Here is a 20,920-nt window from a genome sequence, read left to right as displayed (position 1 = left end):
ATATAGGAAATCATATTTAACGTTGAAACGAAGTTGTAAACAACAAACAATAAGAATTTACTATTTAATCAGTTATCTATTTCATTAAAAAATAAATTCAAAAAACGGCGGTAACTTATTTGCCAAACTATTACTTTCTCATACTAAGCCGTATGTCATAGTCATAACATCGAATAATTAGTTGATTAACCAACAAATTCTTCAATGGTATGACTTATGTATGTTTCAAAAGAATTATACATAAATCATTTGTTATGTATAATCCTTAAGGATTAGTGTGCCAATGTATGGAAAAAATACGTATTTTCTTCAAAATTTTCCTTTTCCTTTAATTTGTCACATAACATTACTTCCCAGAATTTGATCCTTATAAGCGACACTATCAGATAGTGGAATAATATAGAGGTGTCATTTTTTTCAAAATGAACTCGTTCGATTCCCGGCTAAAGAAAAAAATATTTTAAAAAACTAATGATGCAGTTTTAGTTTTTTACAAAATCGGCCTCGTAACTCCTTTCAGCATTTTTCGCTAATCCTTATAGTTTCGGATTTGGCCCTGAAGGCCCGTTTTAAAAATTCACCCTGTATATATATTGTATAGATATGATAAAAAAAAAAAAAAAAAAAAAAAGATATGATATATGTATATCATATCTATATAATATGAGTACACATCTCAGCGATTTCTTCGTCTATGTACTTTTCTGGCCAGAGACTGCAAGTGCACCCCTTTGCACCCCCATGCCGGCGCCCATGTAACGCGTGTTGTATCCGAGGTATACAAATAATAAGATTTAAATTGAGTTAAGAGGTAAGTGAGGTAAGAGTTTTACCCTGGTTAGAAGCACCTGTTGACAATTACAAAGTACCACTGCCTGCCATGCCTACATTAAGAAAAAAAAAACGAATTATGCTCTGAAAATATAAAAAATATTGTTTTCGTGAAAATTAATGGCAGTATTTTACAGACATTGTAGACACAATTTGAAATCGATTTCAAACAAAATATTTCTATTTAAAGTCTATTACGGATGAGTTGCCTATCCTAAAGACTAAATAAATTACTATGCCTAAACATGGTTCACCATCAAATTGATGGCGAATCATATGTAGTGGTGAAACATTGATAAGTTCGACGTCTAACAATTTAAAAATACATTGTAAAAAGTAGGCCTGGGCCGTACTGGGTCAAATCATGACTGACGTGAAAATAAAATGGTTAAGCTGACAGTTACGATATTTTAGATCATGCTATAATAGATCCGATGTTGTCAATAGAAATCAATCAATAAGATCGGTTCACTGGCACTAACCTAGGTGACCGTTAAAAATAGTCGAGCCAAATGTCAGCTCTGTCAATCGTTCCAATTTCGAAAATCAAACAAACGAGAGGCCTACGTCGATATGACGTTTACAAAGCGCGTTTATCAAACTGATAGTGCAAACCGTTTTACATTCTTCCTTCGGGTATTATTATATTGAGGTCACGTGACTGAAACCGGGATGGTTCGAAATTAGTGGCAAAATCGCCAATGAAAATGTCGAACATGGCGAGAAGTAAGGCCCAAGTGTACAGTGTTGGCAACTACCTGATGACTGGTAATGTGCTCGGCAAGGGACACTTTGCAAGAGTTGAGGAAGCCACGCATAGAATTATAGGGAAGAAGGTACTTAACTATTTGCATGCCCGATATTCGTTATGGGTAGTATTTACGTTGTTCTTTATAGTAGCTGAGTGTTAGTTGCCTTTCAATTTAATTATCGAAGTACCGACGCATCTATGATGAATTTAAATACGTGCTTTTACTGCTACAGTGAGTAGAGTTTAATTTAAAAGGGCGTAGTAATATAAACTCATTTAAATAAAAATAAAACTAGGCAATGTACTATGTATGTACACAATAACACATAGGTAGGTAGGTAGGTATATCGTTGTTGTAAACAATCCCTTAACCACAGTATAAGGATATATCCTTATACTGTGCCTTAACATACATATATTATTATTAATTGTGGGTATATTATTATTAAACTTAGTAGAAAAACAGTTTTTGTATTCATAATAAAACCAATATTATTTCGTTTAAGTGCGTATGAGCCAATCTTAGAAATAAATAAACCAATTTTCATAAGTCAAAATTCAAACGAGAATAAAGTAGTATTACACTTCTTTGAGGTAGACAGACATGGCGAAGGTGACTTGGGACTGGACGCACGGAAGATTATAGGTATATCATCTGCGTGTCTTTCCAGGTGGCGATTAAGGTGATAGATTTGACTTGCATCAAGGAGGAGTATGCTCGACGCAATTTACACCGCGAGCCACGAGTAATGGCGCGGCTGCGGCACCCTTGCATCGCGGCACTTTACGAGACCATGATGGTACGTTTTTAGACATTGTAAGTGTTGCAGACGAGCATACAGTGCGGTAAGAATCCCACATAACCTTGCGCTGATCCCACAGTACTTGGTACCTTATGAAGGTTTCTCCCTCGTAATCAAGAAAACAAGGGATAGCAGCACATATGTAGCCGGCCTCTGTAGGAATCTAGTCTTATCTGGGGTCGATAACAGATGTCCATGAGCAGCAGGAGCTACTTTTCATGGCTGGACTGTATGCTCATTTACTATTTCTATATTGTAAGAAAAGAAAAAGGCACAAAAATGAAGCTTGTCGAAGTAGAGTTCGCGTCAAACTGCTAGTCCGCTCCGAATATAAAAACGAGTCGCGTCGCAATAGCACATTGTAGATATTAGCGGGACGATGACAGCGCGGGACCCCCCGGCACCCTCCTGCTGCCCGCTCTCGTCCATGGGTACATAGCGTTAGGGTCCGCTTACATTGACCGGCTCGGAGAGGAGAGCAGATTTTTATCACGTTGGAAACAGATTTTTGAGTAATTGTATTAGGATTTATTTTTGCATGTGCACTTCTTATGTCATTAAGAAAGCTTGAACGCGCTTCGTGTGAAATAATAAGAGGAGCCGACCGGCTCTGACTGCGTGCTCATTCTTCCTCGCGCAGCCGATCGGCTCCTATTGCGAGTGCATCCGCTTTGAGATCTTTACCAGCCGGTCTATGTGAAATAGTTGGCGGCTCCGCTCCGGCCATTTCCAAGCGTATACCATCCGGTCTGTGTGAAAAGAAAAATGCGAGCCATATAATCTCCAAGCCGGTCTGTGTGAACGGACCCTTAGTGTGTCCTTACGTTACGGTCACCTGCGCGCATTAACGTCAAAGCGGACTTGAAGTTCGGCGCGGAGTGTGCGAGGTGTGGCAGCGTGTGTCGGTTCGATTGCAGCACGGGCCGCGGCTGTACGTGGTGATGGAGGCGGCGGGCGGCGGCGACCTGTGCGCGCACGTGGTGGCGGCGCGGGGCGGCGCGCGCGGGCTGCCCGAGCCGCGCGCGCGCTCGCTCGCCGCGCAGCTCGTGTCCGCCGTGCGGCACATGCACGCGAGGGGCGTCGTGCATCGGTCAGTGTATCCCAGGGGGGGCACACTTCCATACACAATGAATTTTTGTGCAGATACTACTGAAGGTAGAACCCTTTGTGGTTCGACTCCGGAGGCACCACCGCCACACCTATTTCTACCTTATAACAGCGGTGCTAGGCGCTGCTGTGTTCCGGTTTGAAGGGTGTGGCAAGAAAGACAGACCGAGGCGTTCCAGCTTAGTCCTCATGGTAGCGGCGCATCTGTGGCCGACCTCAGGTAGGAATATCTTATCCTATCTGGGGTTGATTACAGATGTCCATGGGCGGCAGTAGCCACTTACCATCAGGTGGACTGCATGCTCGTCTGCTACTCTTATATTATATAAAAAAAAGATATAATAATAGCGCCACGTAACGAGTTGCCCCGGAAGCTTCAAATTAAAATGGCGACGGAGTGACAGTTACTGTCCAAATGATGTGTCTGTTGTCAGACGTCCGCAATTTCGTTAATCGTTTCCAATTTCAAAATTTGTTTTTGCACTTCAGGGAGACTCCGCTATGATAACTGCATAATATAGTGTATATAATAATACTCTATGGTGTATCCGCGCTAAACTGCTAGTCCGCTCTGGAGGCCCACCACCATTAAAAACCATCATAGTTCAGAAAACTTTTATTACAATATTGCATCAACATTATTTTGTTTCAACCTTCTTAAAGTTAAATATTCCGTCATACGCAGATGAAGAAACTTAATCCCATAGTCATTTTTCGCTTAGGTATCCATTTTATAAACCCAACTGAAAATATCATATTTTGCTTAAAAAGTTAAATTTCCTGCAAAAAAAGAATGAATAATTTCGACCGATATAATACAAAACTGCTTATTGTAATGTTATAAAAACAAATTTACTTTAACGAGGTCGTGGTACGAAATTTCAATGTATGATTAAAATAATATTGCCTTAAAAGATGGTACTAACCCCCCTGAAGTTGTTGCGAGCAGGTGTAGTCATACAATTTACTATGGCGACACGATTCATTTCTATATTCAGAGCGGACTAGCAGATTTACGCGGACTATACTTATAAACACCCCTTATACACTCACAGCCTCACACTAGAATTCCCTGTGTAGTTTGCGTGGACACACACATACATAAATATATACCCAGAAATACCTATATATGTAGAGGGTAGGTAAGTGTTATTTAAATATAGCTATAGGTCGATTTACCCTGTATATTTTCATTTAGATTTCTGTCTGGCCGGTGATCGAACCCGGGACTCTTTGTGCGTGACACCGGTACGGTGACCGCTTTTGACCAAAGGTCAGATTTTTGGTTTATTTATTTTAACGTGAATATTTTATTTCAGAGATTTGAAAATGGAAAATATCATGTTGGATACAACAAAGCAGTTCATCAAAATCGTTGGTAAATTATTATTATTACTTATTTATTCAGACAATCCTTTATAATAATAGTTTAATAATAGTTTATTGTCCAATAAAATCGTAGGTACATACAGACTTATGTATTACAGTACGCAGATAGTGCAGTATACAGATAATGATGACATTAATACTAAAATAACATAAGTATAGTGAACTCTGGTACCCATTGTAAGATTTAACTTGTGTTATGGGTATCAGGAGTTTTACAAAAGTAATATGACACCAGTATATAAGGTCGATCTCTGTATCTGAGACTAAAGAAAATCTTGAGCCAACAGACTATATTATCTAAAACAAAATATAAAAAGACTAATATAAAAGTAAACTTAAATATAGCTACTATATAAGAAAACGAAGTATATGTGTTCTATTTTATGTTTAAAATCGAAAAGTAATTAATTTCTCCGTGTCCTCGTAGCTTTTAGCTAATAACCAATTATAGACTTTAACTTTGCATAGTTTAGTGTTAAGAGGAAATATATTACAGTGCATATTAATATGATTGTAGAGATAACTTCCTATTACATGAAAATGTCGTTTAGCTAGAGCTGTTTTGAATTGAGGGGTGGTACATACAGAATAAGCTCGTCGTTTACCTGTAACATTTGGATCATACTGTAGAGAGACATGTTTCCGAAGGATGGTTTGTAATACAAACAGTTTTCTTACTGAGAGGATCTGACAGTCCCGGTATAGTTCTATAGTAGAGTACCTAAACGGTTTAAAGGTCATGACTTTTAAAACTGCTCTTTGTGCTCGCTCCAATTGTAAGAGATGTGTTTTAGATGCTCCGCCCCACACTGTGACACAATAGGTAAGCAAGCTTTGTAGATAAATACTTGGTTTTAAAAAGCAGTGATAGCCTAGTGCTTAAGAAACTCGGCCTCTCGATCGAGAGGTCCGAGGTTCAAATCCCAGGCACGCACCTCTGATGAAGTTATGTGCGTATTAGAAATTAATTATCACTTGCTAAACGGTGAAGGAAAACATCGTGAGGAAACCTGCATACCTGAGAGATTTATAAAAAAAAAACTCAAGGGTAAGTGGGTTGTTGATGATGATGACTTGGTTTTTACCCGAGACGCAATAAAAAGAGTGTACAGTGTTTGACGTGAGTTCCTATCTGTGCTTCAAACGGGTAGATTGAATTGAATACGGTTTTAAAACAATAAAATCGAACGGGAAACGGGACCAGCAGTGGCCTTAATTTGGTTGACAATGATGGTCATTACAGTGATTCTCGATGTGTTAATGTTGTGTAAGCGGCATAGATTAGTAAAGATTAGGTACTCACTCCTAACAAGAAAATGTAATCAGTTTTGACAATTGAAATTGTCACTGTCATCTATGTTCGTGTTTGATAAATATTAAAAAACAAATTAACACATTTTCTTGGTTTTTTTGGCACCACTCAACTGCGTATGTCGGCATTGTTTCGCGCAAATTACACCATGACAGACATTAAATGGCTGATGGAAATGTCAGCCGTTTAAGCCATTAACAGCTTCCTTCAATTACAAGGCGGTGAGATATCTATACTTATCTATGGTAAGCGGTGATTTCTTTCTGCCCGTTGCAGATTTCGGGCTGTCGAACGTGTGGAGCGCGGGCGGGGCGCTCCGGACGCAGTGCGGCTCGCTCGAGTACGCGGCGCCCGAGCTCTTCGTGGACGGCCGTCGCTACGGGCCCGAGGTCGACTTGTGGAGCATGTGTGTATTGTTTACTGCTTTTACTAACTTATTTTTATTTGTAGCTGATTATGTACCTATATTGGATTCACCGTTCAACTGAGGTGGAACATCTGACGTATAATATTTCTTACTTATAAGTTTAAATTGTGTTCTTGTCTGACAAGTGGTAAGGTAAGCTTTCCAGTCTATACTACAAGAAGGTCCCGCTACTTCTTCGATTACAGATGCACGTATTTTATGTATAATCTAAGTATCTATATAAGTATAAATCTCTAATCAATTTTAGGAAATATTTTATCTGTTTGGTACTTCCAGACATAACGTTGAAACAAAATGGGTCATGTAACACTTTTTTACATTTTTCGCTAGTCAATATATTCCATATACAGGAGCGGTCGCAGTATACAATTTTGGTCCTTGAGGAAATTTGGTTTAATTAGCGCACTTTTATCCAACGCGTTTTAAATTTACAATTTAGTTCGTATCGTGAAGTCCGGCATATCCTCACCTTTACCCCCGCGGCAGAGATGCATGCATGCAGGGTTTCCCCACGAGAAAAAAACCTGATTAAGTACGAGTTCGACTCTACAGTTTGGGGGTTCATGACCTGTGACTGCGCCTGTCAATACAGTTTGACGTTTCGCAATGAAGGGCCTTCATCAACTCAAAAAAAATATCCTGTATTATACAGATTTTTTTGAGTGGACAATCATTGACCTTTATAAGGCGAGTTTAATATAAATAAAGCATCATCTGTCCGGCAGCGGCGTGATCGTGTACGGCATGGTGACGGGCGGGCTGCCGTTCGGCGCGGAGGGCGCGGAGGGCGCGTCGCGGGCGCGGCTGCGCGCCGCCATCGCGCGCGGCTTCGCCCGCAAGCACCACGCCGCGCTCGCCTTCGTCTCCGCCGGTCAGTGCCCGAACCCTTTGTAACTACAAGCTACTACTACCTACTGAACAAACTTTTTTTTTATAATATAGAAGTAGCAGACGAGCATGCAGTCCACCTGATGGTAAGTGGCTCCTGCCGCCCATGGACATCTGTAATCAACCCCAGATAGAATTAGATATTCCTACCTGAGGTCGGCCACAGATGCGCCGCTACCCCTGAGGACTAAGCTGGAACGCCTCGGAAAAGTATGTCTCCTTTCAAAATGGAACACAGCAGCGCCTAACACTGCTCTTATCAGGCAGAAACAGGTGTACTACTACTACCTACCTACTAACTAATGTTGTTAGATGCCGCCAGAGTCGAACTCTGGACTGGATGGTCGTCTGCTACTCTATATTATAAAAAAAAACAACTCCTGGCGCCTTGGCAGTGCGGAGCTCGCGGAAAATTGAATGGAGGCCTGAGGCGGAAAGTTTGATGGAGGCACCCAGTATAAAAAGTTGATTTAATTTTATAAGGTTTTACAAATGTTTCGTTCGGAAGGGTTAGCAACTGTGTTTGGAGAACCCCCTCCCAGGACCGGAGGCCATAGTTGATCCCACTGCTAGATTTCTCATATTTCAACGTGAATGAAATGTGGTAGTAAAGGACAATATGGGTTAACGGCAAATAGTTTGCCGTTTGACTAGCACTGCGAATGGGTGTTTATAGTCAGGGGATCCGGAGCCGACCTTTGTCGTCGACTATGCCGCCACTTTTAATCCCTAGAGATCCCTTGTCCAGCCTAATAATAACGCAATCCAGGAGAGTGGGTACTCGGGCGGCTTCGACCGCAAGAACCGCGCAGCGCTCGCCTTCGTCTCCAACGGTGAATGCGGGAACCCTTTGCGGTTCCACTCCGGCGTCACCACCGCTACACCTATTTTTGTCTAATAACAGCAGTGTTAAGCGCTACTGTGCCATAGCTGATCCCACTAGATTTCTCAAATTTCAATGTATTTAGACGGAAATTTGAATTTGCGGTCCCTAAGTCATCTATTTCTTTCGAATTTATTCAAAATTTATGCTTACGTATCTCTTATACAATGAGGAGGTTAACGCTGCGAAAATAAGACTGGGAATTATTAATACAAAAAATAAACGTAAAAAAATATTTATTGATCATCGAGGTTAAGTTGTTTAACAATTGATAGGATGGTCAACAAATGACCTCGAATATATAGCTAAATAATTATGACCACTAGTGAACCCGCTGAATTATTTATTATTTAGTGGTTCCCTTCCTGATTTTAATGCGGCATCACATATTCTTTCCATTTTACGGAGTGCTTGCACTGTTCTGTTTTGGAGGCCTATTTTATACTTAGTTAATGTATGTAGTTTCCGATCCGATAAAAATACCTTCATCAATGTACCATCGTTAGATTTGTTCTAATGAAACCAGAGGTATGTTATTTCCAATATTTTGACACGTTTTGGGGGGGCGGCAAAATCGCCTCTTTTGTGATTTTTGTATTATTACGCGTATTTCCTATTGGAAGAGTTTTGAAATTCAACTTGTGCCCCAGTTCAACTCAAGATATCCAGAGACAGAAATAAATGATTGAGAAATACCATTTAATTCGCTATCACAGCAGGGAAGCCTTAAGCACGTTATTATTGGATACTTGTCACTTGAGACTAAAGATGTTACGATTCGGGTAAACGGATTTTTGTTTTATGATTCAATATATTAAAGCCTTTGAACGATTCCACCATAACTTATTTATTTTTTTATTATAAGACGCATGTTCAACATTATCAAAATTAATCTCACACTTATCCAAAATAAAGTACCCAATTCAATTTACACAAATGTTCAATATGTTTATCCGTTATCAATCATACCTATGCACTGATTAACATATGCATTGACGTATTCACCACTTTGTGCACATCGAAGTTTCCTCTGCAACCTGCAAAAAAAAATATATTTTAATAAAGTATAACTTTTCTACACACTTTGTTTTTTTTTTGTTGAGAATAAGTGAAATAAAACATATATTTTTAAGTGTCTTGTTCTTTAAAATATATAATCTACTGAAAAACGTATCTAAACTTTGATTCTTGGGAATTTCATTAAGTGTTCAAAAGGGCATTGATATACATGTGAAGGTTTAAATTAAGTCAAAATCAATGTAATAAAGATCAATGCAATCTCGAGAGAACAGTTTTTTTTATAATATAAACGGAATAGCACCACTTGGCTACTCATTGCCGCTCATTTACATCTGTAATCCACCCCAGAATAGATTCCTATCTGAGGTCGGCCACAGATGCGCCGCATATATGCCATACAAATGCCAATCCTTCGTCTACTGTTCGTGTACCATGAAGGTGTTCTCTATAATTATAATAACTAATTGCTAATAGATCTACTGTTATCTCAGTGCATCTGGAAGCACCGCCATAAACAAAAGAATATAGGATGTGTGTTTGTGTCAAATGCATGGTAGTGTGTATATTGTTTTTTTTTATTGATGTTAATGTACGTTTTATGCATTATGTAATTAAAAAAAATTGCATTCTGCGCTTCTTCTCTATATAAACTGTAACTGTGGCAAATTTCATACTCGTCCGTCCGCGTAATACTCGTAAAAGGGATACAAAGTTTTCGCTTCACATATTGTTTTAATATTATAATAATAACATTGAGAACATAATCGTTTCAGAATGCAAAGCGTTCATCCAGCACTTGTTGGAGCCGCGCGTGGAGTTGCGCATGAAGATCGAGGAGGCGGCGCGCCACCGCTGGCTGAAGCGGCCCGGCATGCGCATGAAGACTCACCCCTTTGGCAACGTCGACCCTAAGCTCAATAAAGAGGTATTGCCCAGGGTATTGACAGTTTTGGGAATTGTGCACACACATGAACATCTAACAGAGACATTATGAGAAAGAGACGTTTAGGGTCCGTTCACACAGACCGGCTCGGAGAGGAGAGCAGATTTTTATCACGTTGAAAACAGAGCTTTGAGTACTTAATTGTATTAAGGTTTATTTTTGCATGTGCACTTTTTTGTCACTTAGAATGCTTGAACGCGTTTCGTGTGAAATAATAAGAGGAGCCGACCGACTCTGACTGGCGTGCCCATTCTCCATCGCGCAGCCGATCGACTCCGATTACAAATGTATCCGCTTTCAGATCTTTACCAGCCGGTCTATGTGAAATAGTTGGCGGCTCCGCTCCGGTCAATTCCAAGCGTATACCATCCGGTCTGTGTGAAAAGAAAAATGCGAGCCATATGCTCTCCGAGCCGGTCTGTGTGAACGGACCCTTAGTGAAGTGCACGTTTGGTTGGTTGTACCAGTGGTTTATTTTTTGCGACTGGATGAATGTTCAGTCTTAAATAAGAATTACCTGTGTGACCAGTACTCATATATTTCCGGTCAAACTCAGAAACCCAGAACAGTCATACAGAGAATCATGTACTACTATACTACTGTCATGAATTATCCAATTATGTACTACTTTACTGATTCTTTAATGAAGTAGATGAAGTGTACAGCAAACTATACAAACCGTTTTACTCTTTTGTACAGATCTACAAGCAAATATCCGAATTGTGTGGTCACACGTTGATGGATGTGATCGCGCAAATCAAGGCCGATCCGTTCGGAGCGATGGCCGGCATCTACAACATCAAGACCCACCTCCACCAACAGCACGCCCCGCCCGGGACCGACCTGCTCTGGTCCTCGAATGCCCAAGAGCCCAGATCCGTTTCACCGCCAGAATATCGCCCTAAACACGAGTTCGACCCGGAAATGCTGCACACCGATCGGACGAGATCGCTGACCACGCCGTCACCGGAGAAACAGAGCACGAATTCGATAAAAACACGTCAGCAAAATGGAATTCCTAAACCTTCGGAGATTCAAGTCAACGGATCCAAGGTCAACGGGCTGACGAGGAGCGCATCCGTGAACACAGTGGACCGATCGCAGATCAGTCAAAACACTCAAACGGATCCAAAACAGGTAGCGAGGAGCAAGATCATTCAGAACTGCCTGCCCAAGCCCGGGGCGCAAAAGCCGGTGTTCAGGCACGAGAGTGGGGACGCGGCGGCGCACCGCTTGCCGAGCATCCACGAACATTCCAACACGGAGCTGAGCGAGGCCAAGCGGAACCTGCGGCGTGCCGGAAGACCACCCTGTGTGCGGAGAGTGAGCCTGGACGAGCCGCGCCTGGCCAGCTGCCCCGGCAAGGCGGACATCAAGCGATCAGAGTTCTACCGACGCGCGGGTGACGGTTTACCGAGGTGAGGTGTCTCATCATTTAAAAAACTTTGTATAGTTACTAGCTGACCCGGCAAACGTTGTGTTGCCATATAAATAAAAAAATGTTAAGGTGAACAACCCTTATCACTTAGGGGTATGAAAAATAGATAGTAGCCGATTCTCAGACCTACTGAATATGCATAAAAAAATTGATGAAAATTGGTAAAACCGTTTCGGACGACTACGGTAACTAACATTGTGACACGAGAATTTTATATATAAGATAATCCGCGCCAAACTGCTAGTCCGCTATGAAATAGTTGCGGGCAAGGTGTCGTCTTAAAATTTGCTATGGCGACGCGACTCATTTCTATACTCTGAGCGGACTAGCAGTTTGGCGCGGACTATACTTTAGTAGTTTTAAATGTTGAAGTCTCTGGTAAAGCAAAAATTACGGGTGCCTACCCACAAATGATGTGCGAAATAGCTAAACTGAGGTTTTTGTCAAATTCAACAATACTGTTGTTCGATTTTTAAACAAAATAAATCCTATTGATAGATTTGAAACACATCCATTACTTAGCTATATCTCTGGTGAAAAGGTAGCCTAACATGAGGCTTTCTAATCCTATGGATGTTTAAAAAAAACAAAAGCTTTTTAATTTTACAGCCTACGCGTTAAGATATTTGTGGTTTGTTATTAGGCTAGAGATGGGATCTTATTTAATATGGATATTGTTCCTTTTGGAATAGTTGGCGTGCTAGCGGCGTGCCGGCGGCCGCGCCCACTCGGATCTTGCTACAAAGCAACGCGACCACCATCAAACGAGCTTCTTTAGGGTAAAAATCTTTAAACTTATCTATATAACAACTTATCATCATCATCATTCCATTACTGTCCCACTGCTGGGCACGGGTCTCCTCTCAGAGTCATAAGGATTAGGTCATAGTACACCGCGCTGGCCAAATGCGTATTGGTGGAGATTCAGATTTGATTTAGAGTTATTTTTTGTATAAATCTCTCAGGTATGCATAATACGATAATTAATTTATAATACGTACAAAATTAAAAAATCGGAGGGAAAATCGGAAGCCTGGGGTTTGAACCTAGGACCCCTCGATCGAGAGGCCGAGTTTTTTTACCACTAGGCTATCTGCTACAACACTGTAACAACAACTACTTTCAACTTTATCTTGATAAACAATAAACTTTTTTTTCCAGGAATATAGTAAGTCCTCACTCCTCTTCGAACAGTCACTGCAAAAGCGAGAGAGCGATGCCGGTATGTAAAGCTTTGTTTTTTATTGTGATGGAGTAAACAATATTCAAACTTGCGTCATATTTTTGCCAGAACAAAACAGCATATGACGAAGGGTTCATCACTTTAAGCCTATTGTTTCTTTGCGGTTCATGGAAAAGTCACGAACTCTCAAATTTATAACTTATAAAATGTGCGTTATCACACCGTTGGAATTGTTAATGGCAATGTAATTGGCCATTAATCATGACTTCCTAGAATTTGATCCTTATAAGCGACACTATGCGATACTGGAATAATATAGGGTGTATTTTTTTTTAAATGAACGCATTCGAGCTAGGGAAAAAGATATTTTAAAAAACTAGTGATGCAGTTTTTATCAAAATCGGCCTCGTAGCTCTATTCAACATTTTTCGTTAATCAATATAGATTCGGATTTGACCCTGAAGGCTCATTTGAAGAATTCACCTGTATAAACATGACACATAATGTGTGAATAATGTTAATACGACCACAAGTTATGATGGCGTTCAGGTGTAATTTTTTTATAATATAAGAGTGGCAAACGAGCATGCAGTCCAACTGATAAATGGCTACTGCCGCCCATAGACGTCTGTAATCCATTTCAGATAATATTAGACATTCCTATCTAAGGTCGGCCACAGATGCGCTGCTTCCCCTGAGGACTAAGCTGGAACGCCTCGGAAAGGTATATCTTCCTTATCACACCCTTCAAACCAGAAGCAGCAGCGTTTAACACTGCTGTTATGAGGCAGAAATAGGTGTGGCGGTGGTGCCGCCAGAGACGAACCACAAAGGATTCTACCACCTTCAAAACAGTACAGTAAAAGTTCAACTCGTACTTGGCCAATTACTTTAGTAATTTTTGGTACTTTAGGTCGGGTGGTACTCCACAAGGAACGCCATCAGCAGCGAGGCGACGCACCTGCACCGGCTGCGCCGCACCGCGCCCATGAAGTGACCGCGCGCTTGTCGGCCGTGATCCAGTTTGTCGGCTCTTATCAATCGTTTACTTGCAGACGAAAATTGTCCTGAGCGTTCTTTACGTGAGAATATAAAAATCTATAACATTTTCCTCTATTTTATTCATAGTTATTGATTCATCTTGAATTTTATCTACACGCATTTTCTTCATTTCTAATCAACGCCGACTAACTGGATCACATAGTATTTTCGATGACTTGTACATTTTGTTTATAAGACTTTTCTTTGTTAAATTATTTACGTGCGAAACTCCGATGTAATTTTAAGCGAATAAAAACGTTTTGCCACATTGTACGAGGCGTATAGTATAGTTTTTGGATGATTTTTATACTGTTATGGCTGATACTAAATAATAGAGTGATGTGAAACACAGATATTTAAGTATTTTATTCAAATTCACTTTGCTTAAATAATACAAGAAATATTTTCATGGTGTATGCGGCATGTGAACATTGTGTATGCGTGTACGGGCGTTCGTTCTATGCGTGTGGTGCGCTGATATAGGACACATTTCTTGTCGCGCGTGTAAAGTCACGTATTCCACACACAACTGAATTAACTCCTTTTCACGATTGGTGTGTGTGTGAAACGCTAGTTCCTAAGTACCGCGCGTGCGGGTAGGACGCGCCAATATTACGTCCTACGTGCGTTGTGCAAATGCATCGCATGCCTGCGTGTGTCGCACACGTGTGTGCGTATTGCGTACCTGAGTGTGTGCGTGTTTACAACACTCGCGTTACGTGCGTGTTGCTTGTCGCAAGTGTTACTTGTGTGTGCGTTGCGTGTTGCGGATCTGCAAGTGTTTTAAGTTTGTGTTCAGTATTGCATGAGTGTGTTACATGGCGCGGCGTGTGCTCACCGCGCGCGGTCAGTAGCTGGGCATGTGCGCGGGGTCGGCGGAGGCGGCGAGGCGCGTGTAGGTGGTGACGGCGCGTGTGTTACATGGCGCGGCGTGTGCTCACCGCGCGCGGTCAGTAGCTGGGCATGTGCGCGGGGTCGGCGAGGCGCGTGTAGGTGGTGACGGCGCGTGTGTTACATGGCGCGGCGTGTGCTCACCGCGCGGTCAGTAGCTGGGCATGTGCGCGGGGTTGGCGGAGGCGGCGAGGCGCGTGTAGGTGGTGACGGCGCGTGTGTTACATGGCGCGGCGTGTGCTCACCGCGCGCGGTCAGTAGCTGGGCATGTGCGCGGGGTTGGCGGAGGCGGCGAGGCGCGTGTAGGTGGTGACGGCGCGTGTGTTACATGGCGCGGCGTGTGCTCACCGCGCGCGGTCAGTAGCTGGGCATGTGCGCGGGGTCGGCGAGGCGCGTGTAGGTGGTGACGGCGCGTGTGTTACATGGCGCGGCGTGTGCTCACCGCGCGGTCAGTAGCTGGGCATGTGCGCGGGGTTGGCGGAGGCGGCGAGGCGCGTGTAGGTGGTGACGGCGCGTGTGTTACATGGCGCGGCGTGTGCTCACCGCGCGCGGTCAGTAGCTGGGCATGTGCGCGGGGTTGGCGGAGGCGGCGAGGCGCGTGTAGGTGGTGACGGCGCGTGTGTTACATGGCGCGGCGTGTGCTCACCGCGCGGTCAGTAGCTGGGCATGTGCGCGGGGTTGGCGGAGGCGGCGAGGCGCGTGTAGGTGGTGACGGCGCGTGTGTTACATGGCGCGGCGTGTGCTCACCGCGCGCGGTCAGTAGCTGGGCATGTGCGCGGGGTTGGCGGAGGCGGCGAGGCGCGTGTAGGTGGTGACGGCTCGCGGGCGCGGTGCCGCTCCACCCGCCGGCTCGTTCTTGAACACCGCCACGCAACGCCACTGGTTCATGTATTGCACTGGAAGAACACAAAGTCACGTGTCACCAACAAACACAAATCCTTATTAACCAGTAATGAATATAAAGCACGTAATAGGAGTCAAGTTTGATAGAAGGACTGATAATATTTTCAGCTTCGTTGAAATATTTAGTTCTCCTCCCAAAATGACAATTTCCCAAATAGTTACAACAATGTGCTAAGTATCGAAGATATGCTATATTTAAAAGTCAATATTTGAAAACATGTGACATTTTAGGATTTAGTCATTTTGAAACTAAGCATTTTGTAAAATTTTAATTTCGGCAATTACAGTTGTAGCGGGGCGTGATGTAGCGACTTCACGCTACTCGTCAAGAGATGGCGCCACGAATATTCTGAATCACGCTATAGAAGTTTATTTTTATATCTTGCATATATTTATTTATTTTTATAATTCTAACATCTAACATTACAGGTTTATAGCCTAATTCGTTAGTGTAATTACATAATAATAATAACAGATTACAAACACCGACACGACCAGATAGCAGCTATCATACATCAGTGCCTTGCCTTCAAGTACAAACTTATACCCGAAAAAATAACATTCTACAAATACACTCCACAGACTGTACTTGACACGACAGACTATAAAACTTTACTGGGACAGAACAATACTGATTGACGAAACTGTACACAATAACCGACCAGACACATACAAGCCACAAGCTCCCAAATGAGACTGTACGAGCACGGCCGTTCCCCGGGCATGATCACCTAGGCCAGCGGGATATCTCCCTTTGCCAAACAGTCATTAAATCAATGGCGGACTTAGCTCCCCCAGGAACGGAAGTCACCCATTCCCGGGCGCCTCCGCGCAAGTGCTTTATACTATTATAAGATTCTCACATGGATAATATGGATATTAGTTATTTTAAGATCTTTGCACTTGATATTATAATAAAACACTGAAATATCACTTGTACACTTGGGTCAGATCAGAGATCCATGCGCCTGACGGTTCACACGTACATAAGAAGCCCAACACTCACTCTTCCACAGCCGTACACAGCAGTCGTCCCCGGAGGAGGCCAGCATGGTCCCGGTGACGTTCCAGCTGACGCGCCACACGCACGAGTAGTGGTCCTCGAACGCCGCCATCACCTCGCACTTGAAACGTACCCCGCAACCGTTTGTTGTGGCACTTGAGGATTCGCTGTTGGAAGATATTACGACTTATTGAAGGAGATTTTTTTAAATAAATAAACAAAGTTTGACATAACCCAGACAAGGCGCGGTGGCAGATTAAGGTCGTATGAGACCCGGGGCGGAAAGTTGAATGGAGGCTTGCAGTGTAAAAAGTTTATTTGATTTTACGAAATTACAAATGTGTCATAGACTTATTCGCCCACAAATATGTATGATTTCCGGTATTGTTTGGTTCTGACGACTTTTTCAGTAACTGTTTGTTGTGTGGGGTCACCCAGGATCGAGTGCCGCCCTTTACACCTCCGCCCTTATCCGCTAGAGACGAAACTGGTTCAAAAATCCTGCAAGAAAATATGAAGACAACGGAGGTCCAATTATTTTTTACTTGGGAGTTTCAGTTTAGCAGAGCACTAAAAGCATAGCTAAGATTCTTATATTGAATCATTACTATTTTACTTATTTTACTGTTACTTGGAATTTATTATTATTAACATAATTTAAAGAAAATTATTTCCATATTTCGGCACGGTCACTGAAACGACACTTGTGCAAAATCAAGAGTAAATCAACTCACGGCAAAGGTTCAATCTTGATGATCCTAACGTCCTTAGTAGCGACAGCGAGCAAGTGGAACGAGCGGCCAAGGTTAGGCGCGAAGGCCAAGTCATTGACGGGCTCCAGGACTGACGACAGGCAGTCCGTTCGAGTCCAGCGGCGAGACGCTTCGCTATACCTGTGGATAAACATTCATCATCATCAACCCATTACTGTCCCACTGCTGGGCATGGGTCTCCTCTTAGAATGAGAAGGACATCTCAATATAAACATTAGGAAATCTACAGCCACTTGCTACTATTTTTCTTTTTTACAAACAAGGACAAATTTAAAAATAATGTTTGTGTGTGGCTTCTGCCACTCATGAATGCCACTTGCTATCAACCCCAGATAAAATTAGTTTCCTATCTGGGATTGGCCACAGATGCACTGCTACCCCTGACGACTAAGCCTCGGTATGTCCCCTTATGTTATCTGTATAAGTATGTCCCCTTACCACACCCTTCAAACCAGAACAGCAGTGCTTAATACTGCTGCTATTAGACAGAATAAAAAGTAGAATGTAAAAATCGTTTGCAATTACTTACTCATATATGAAGACTTTGCCATTGCACACGCCTCCCTTATCATTCTGTACATTGGAGGTGTTGCCCACATTAGGCTCGTCGCTGCCAACGGCCAGCATTGGCGGGTTTGTGTTTACTCTGAAACATGATCCAAGATTATCGTAACACTTGAATAACTTATGGAATTTACCTGTCAAAAATTTTGCGAAATTTTATGAACATTTACTGTACTGCCTGTAATTAAATTTAAAAAATCACATTCCTAATAAATTATTAAAACACAAGTCAATATTAGTGTTAAATCAAATAAAATTTTGAAGGTGGTAGAACCCTTTGTGGTTCGACTCCGGCGGCACCACCGCCACACCTATTTCTACCTAATAACAGCGGTGCTAGGCGCTGCTGTGTTCCGGTTTGAAGGGTGTGGCAAGGGAGACAGACCGAGGCGTTCCAACTTAGTCCTCAGGGGTAGCGGCGCATCTGTGGCCGACCTCAGGTAGGAATATCTAATCCTATCTGGGTTTGATTACAGATGTCCATGGGCGGCAGTAGCCACTTACCATTAGGTGGACTGCATGCTCGTCTGCTACTCCTATAAAATAAAAAAAAAAGAAAATCATAATTTAAGCTAGGGCTATATTATGAACATTTTTTTCACTGTTCTCAACCAGGGTACACATTCAACCGGTACTTGGAATGGAAAAATAAGTAAAGTCTATCAATAATATAATTGAATATGTGCACACTAAGCCTGTAAAGAATCCCTGTAGAGTTCCCTCAGGACTATGACATGGAGCTCTTTAAGAGAGGTGTAAAAAGAGCTTTCCTTCAAAGCCGGCGATGCATTGGCGACTCCTCGGGTGTTGCAAATGTCCATAGGCGACGGGGACTGCTTTCCATCAGGTAGCCCGCCTGCCTTATCATCAGGTTAATTTTTTAAAAAAGCTGTAAAACTTATATAACTTATAAGATACCTGGATAATGATGGATTCCAGGATAAGCAGCTGATTGAAACCTTTGTTGGAATTTCATGCTGTAAAGTCCATTGTGCTAAATTCATTACATCTGGTGCTTCATATATCCTGAAATATAATATGAATTATGATATGAAATATTAAATATATTTAGTACATGGAAATATAATTTCAAGTCAATCTACATATCTCCTACTGAGTATTGCTGATCAATTTATGGGAGCTGAAACTTTGGGTTGGGGGTGGTATAAAGAGACCAAATGCCGTGATTTTATTAATTTTGTGTGTTGACAGTATTTTTAGCCAAATATTCAAATAGGAGGTAAAGCAACCTAAAGGTAAGGTAAAGCTGCCTTTGACCCATTCTCCCCTTAACAACTTATGGTACCCTATGCAGCACTTATGATAAGTGTGATATACCTTATAATACCATCAGCTGAACATGTGACTAGTAGAAGACCCAGATGTTTGGGTCCAAATTTTACATCAGTCACTGAGGTCCTTGAATCAACCAGGTTTGACCTCTTCACCCAAGTACGAAGACCCTTCTCTGAACCTGATGCTGTTGTGTCACCTGTAAATAAAAAAAAACTTTTTATTTTCACACCATTTATTGGTAAAATTAGGCTTACTAAAACCTAATAAATAACCACTAAGGGTCTTTAGACAATCTGAAGCACTCGTAAATTAGTAACATTTAAGTAGTTAGTAGCTTAAGTGATAGTAGTTAATGGGCAGTCAGCCTTAATCTTAAGCATATTGTTTTAAAATCTTGATATAGTTTTCTTTATTATTCTCTTATGAATAATTCTAAAAGCTAAAAAAAATTATTTGTAGAAGCTTTACTTTTCCAAATTATGTTAGTGTTGACAAATTATGTTTTCTTGGTTCATGTATAGAAAATGTCAACATACCAACTTCCTCCCATATAGCAGCAGTACGATCGAACGAGCAGGTGGCCAGCACTTGTCCAAACTCTGGGTGGGCCCATGTGACCTTCCACACGGAGCCATGATGTGCCTTCCAGCTCCCTGTGAGCCTCCAGCCTCCTTTCCCATCTGTGTCCCATACCTGAATTAGTTAATACAAAATAGTATTTTAATTCATTTGAAAAATTAATATTTTGTTATATACATTATATATGTAGTAATAATACAATGCTATTCAAATTTGGCCAGCATAGTGAACTAAGGTACAGACGGCTTAAAACTGCTAGGTAGCTCTGAATATAGAAATGAATCGGGTCGCTATAGCAAATTGTATGAATACACCTGCTCGCAATAACTTCAGAGCGGACTAGCAGTTTGGCGAACACTAAATACACTTGTCACACTCAGAACCCCATACCCAGGAGTATTATAGTAAGGGGTTGAAATAGGGTAGAAGTATATAAGGTAGACAGTAAGGTTAACGTAATTCTTTATGGTACAATTCTAGACCTTTGGGTTCAATCTCCGGTCAAGAAGATATCGAGAAAACTAAGATTAGCTGTAGGTCTGGTGTTGTATGCGTTACGACGCCATAATGAAACTCTTATCCCTTACACGTATTAGCATTAAAACTTTACTTGTATCAATATTTACTTAGAGATAATAGCGTTAAATTAGGAAACAAAACAAGAACCTAACCTTAACATACTGGTCGCTGGAGCAAGTAGCCATTCTTTCGCCGTAGAAGTCGTAGGCCACGTCGTGGATTAGGTCTTTGTGGTCGGCGATTATGATTTGCGACTCGAACATATTATTTACCGCCAAGTCTCCCATTTTGTTAAATTATAAATCTAAAGAGAATCTCAACAACAAAAGAGAACAAATAACGAACTTTAACTGTCATTGTCAAATCCGTAAAATGT

The 20,920-nt window shown here is 41.8% G+C and overlaps 2 protein-coding genes across 4 annotated transcripts; one reads left to right on the top strand and one right to left on the bottom strand.

Moving 5' to 3' along the window:
- Positions 1-1,327: 1,327 nt before the first annotated feature.
- On the top strand, positions 1,328-14,371 carry LOC140752593 (serine/threonine-protein kinase NIM1). The gene is made up of 11 exons (XM_073086937.1): positions 1,328-1,667; positions 2,254-2,382; positions 3,303-3,475; positions 4,812-4,870; positions 6,470-6,599; positions 7,346-7,491; positions 10,185-10,336; positions 11,054-11,772; positions 12,485-12,571; positions 12,954-13,014; positions 13,889-14,371. Exons 1-11 carry the CDS (start codon positions 1,533-1,535, stop codon positions 13,970-13,972), a joined length of 1,875 nt encoding a protein of 624 aa, XP_072943038.1. The 5' UTR covers positions 1,328-1,532; the 3' UTR covers positions 13,973-14,371.
- Nup44A (nuclear pore complex protein Nup44A) lies at positions 8,611-20,920 on the bottom strand. 3 transcript variants are annotated; one of them, XM_073086939.1, is made up of 9 exons: positions 20,697-20,919; positions 19,983-20,139; positions 19,489-19,642; positions 19,069-19,176; positions 18,116-18,232; positions 17,548-17,706; positions 16,817-16,980; positions 15,655-15,803; positions 8,611-9,428 (listed from the first exon to the last, which is right to left on the bottom strand). In XM_073086939.1, the coding sequence occupies exons 1-8, from the start codon at positions 20,829-20,831 to the stop codon at positions 15,664-15,666; spliced, it is 1,134 nt and encodes a 377-aa protein (XP_072943040.1). In that variant the 5' UTR covers positions 20,832-20,919; the 3' UTR covers positions 8,611-9,428; positions 15,655-15,663. The 3 variants fall into 3 exon arrangements, with proteins under 3 accessions (XP_072943040.1, XP_072943041.1, XP_072943042.1); XM_073086940.1 differs by having other exon boundaries at positions 8,611-9,429; positions 15,658-15,803; XM_073086941.1 differs by lacking the exon at positions 17,548-17,706 and having other exon boundaries at positions 20,697-20,920.

This window comes from Epargyreus clarus, unplaced genomic scaffold, assembly GCF_041222505.1.
Source record: "Epargyreus clarus isolate Ecla_fem2 unplaced genomic scaffold, WU_Ecla_fem_2.2 ptg000024l, whole genome shotgun sequence".
Taxonomy (NCBI): Eukaryota; Metazoa; Arthropoda; class Insecta; order Lepidoptera; family Hesperiidae; genus Epargyreus; species Epargyreus clarus.
This window is presented reverse-complemented; position numbering and strand designations above follow the sequence as displayed.